Source organism: Echinops telfairi, unplaced genomic scaffold (assembly GCF_000313985.2).
Source record: "Echinops telfairi isolate 266 unplaced genomic scaffold, ASM31398v2 ScPeMD7_70;HRSCAF=299, whole genome shotgun sequence".
Classification (NCBI taxonomy): Eukaryota; Metazoa; Chordata; class Mammalia; order Afrosoricida; family Tenrecidae; genus Echinops; species Echinops telfairi.
This window is the reverse complement of record NW_022103968.1, coordinates 26,147,476-26,150,153: the sequence shown is the minus strand read 5'-3', so window position 1 is coordinate 26,150,153 and position 2,678 is coordinate 26,147,476. Positions and strand designations below refer to the sequence as shown.

At 51.8% G+C, this 2,678-nt stretch overlaps 1 protein-coding gene across 1 annotated transcript in view; it reads right to left on the bottom strand.

The window, feature by feature from the left end:
- The window catches only part of ARL3 (ADP ribosylation factor like GTPase 3), a 41,179-nt gene that overhangs the window by 9,403 nt on the left and 29,098 nt on the right, over positions 1-2,678 (bottom strand). Inside the window, exon 5 of the mRNA XM_030885988.2 lies at positions 355-556. Within this exon, the coding sequence (XP_030741848.2) occupies positions 355-556 (202 nt within the window). The remainder of the gene's footprint in view (positions 1-354; positions 557-2,678) is intronic.

Sequence of the window (2,678 nt, the reverse complement as noted above, 5' to 3'; positions counted from 1 at the left end):
CACACACACCCCCACCACCCCCAACCCGGGGCTAGGGTAACAAGTGGGTGTAATGACTCTGAGTGCGGGTAGCCATACTTTTAGGCACAGCACAAAGCCCCAACCCAACCATTGAAGAATGGGCCTTCCAGGTCTCCTGTTCTGACCTCCTGCCCTACAGGGAAAAGAGATCAGGTTGATTGTAAAATAGAAATGAACCTCTGCCCTCCACATCCTGGGATGGTGTATCTGCCAATCAAAGGCTATTTGCTTCAGATCTTTTTTTCAAGCTCGATGAGCCCAGCCAATCAGAATGACCACCATGGGTGGTTGCGCTGTTGCTAGGCGATGGAGCCTCCCAGCGAGCGAGCTCACCTGCACGCCCTCTCCTGTGAGAGCTGAGCAGGACTGGATCTGCCAGACTCGGTCCCGGATGGTGTGCAGGTTCAGTCCTTCAGCAATTTCTGAGGCTGGGGCTGCCGTGAGCAAATCCTGCTTATTCGCAAAGATGAGCACTGGCACGCCACTCAGCTTGTCCTCCTCCAGCAGCTCAGCTAGTTCCTGGGGCGTTCGAGGGGAGAAGGAGGGAGGGGTGAAAACGGCTGCCTCCTAACCAGATAACCTCTAACCAGAAAAAACAAACAAGCCTCACACAGTTAAGCCAATCAACTAGCGTCTTTCGGGGGGCAGTGGAAGACTCCCCTGGCAGATGGCAGATTCCTGAGCCCCTGCCAGACATGCTGACTATGGAAAGACGGGCATGGGGCCCAGGAGTGGGAATTTTTAACAAATCCTGCTGTGGATGCATTAGTCATTGTTTGAAACCACTGTTGAAGGGAGAGGATGCAAGTGGTGTTCGGGGAGTCAAAGCTTACTTGAGATTACTATCAATACCCTTCTCTCTTTAGATGTACAGGAGGCGTCCCTGGGTGGTGCACATAGGTAAGTGCTAACCAAGAGGTTGGCAGGGCACACCCACTTCAGGTGCCTCACAAGTGAAGCCTGGCCACCTGCTTGTTAAAGGCCACCATCTCGAAGGCCCTCTGGAGCAGTCTCTGCACATAGGGCGTCCTTCGCCAGGAGTCAGGGCCGACGGGAAGGCCACCGACGACAACAAAGGTACGTGTTTGTGGGTGCACGCCCACGCCACCCTCTAAATTTAAACGGAAAATGACTTGCCTCAGAGAAAAGCTGCTTAAACAGCATTACTAAAGGTGGGGGCCTGAAGAATGTGGCAACAGCGCCAGGTGTCTGAATGCAAAATCATGAATCCCAGGTGGTTCCGGCGGGGCTGGCCCCGGTTGCCACTTTATCAGATGCAAAGGGGCCCCGGGGGGAAGAAGTTTAAAAAGCCCTGCTTCAGAGCTCTGGTTCTATTCTCATCTCCAAGGCAGGTACACATGCACCTGCGATGCACCTCATCCAATGCACACCCTAAAAAAACTGGGTTGGTCTACCTGTCAAGGTGTCTGGTTTTTAGGTGATTGAGTTGGGGTTTAAATTATATGCTGAATTTGTATGCAGTAAGCTCAGGAAAAGGTGTTTATTTACCTAAGTGACAAGCTCCACTTTCCCCGCAGTAAATTCACATTTTAGCTACTTAAAACACTGGCTCTCCAAGAGAACTGGATGGTGCAAGAGGCAGGTGGTTACATGCAACGCCTTCACCTCCAAATTCATGTTGAACATCTGCAGTGCAGTGAATTACTGCCTCTCTTCTGGCCAGACTCTTGGTAACTCCCACCAAACAACTGGGTGGGACTATGTCGAGTGGGTAGATTTCCTCTTCCCCAGACGGTCTGGGTAGGAGAAGGTGGGTGAAGATAGTGATAGGATTATATGATTCAGTTGTGAACAACTGTTAACAGGGTTGGTTGTGGTGGTGAAAATTTGGACAAAACAAGCCATCTCAGAGGCTAGATGGAGGGCTTCTCACTACCATCAAGAAAGAAGAGCACATCTTTTGGACCCTGAGATCCCGGAATACTGGACCTCCTGGATCCATGAGACAGCTGTAGCACCAGGAGTGGCAACGGCAGAGGAAAAGCACAGGACACAGTGGTGGGCTCCTGGTCCACCAAGCAAGTAACACTGAGTGCCTTTGGGCGGGAGGCTCACCTGTGGAGTGGGGTGCCTCCAGACACTTAATTGGGGAAGTTAGGTGTGCTGACTCCCAGGGTCCCAAATTTAGTTGGTCATTGGAATCACCTGAGGATCCTGGGCTCCTTCCCCTAGAGATGCTTCTTCATCAGGTTGCAAATAGAGGCCAGGGATCTGTAGTTTCATCAAATCCTCAGGTGACTCTAACGATCAGCCAAGTTTGGAAACTTAGGGCTGACCCATGAAGCTAGAGCTGAGGTCTTCGGTTAACACTTGTGGCAAAGTAGAGTGCCCTATCAGCAGTCCTACAAAAGCTTTCTAACACTTGTCTGAGCTGGGCAGAGGCCAAGGGGCCACATGGCTGAAATGCAAAGGCCAGAGAGAGAGGAGTGCCTGTGGGTATGGCTGAGAAGACGCATTCCAGACCAACCCTAATAAATCCCACGATTGTGAGTATTGCCTGGGAGTTGTGTGTGACCACTGCAGTGCACGGTGGAACCCAGGAGAGAAGTGGAGGGTACTATGGAAGGGGTGGCTGCTGTCAGAATTGGGAAGGAAGATTGGAGGGTGGAGGCATGTCTGACCTCTGCCTCGTAGGG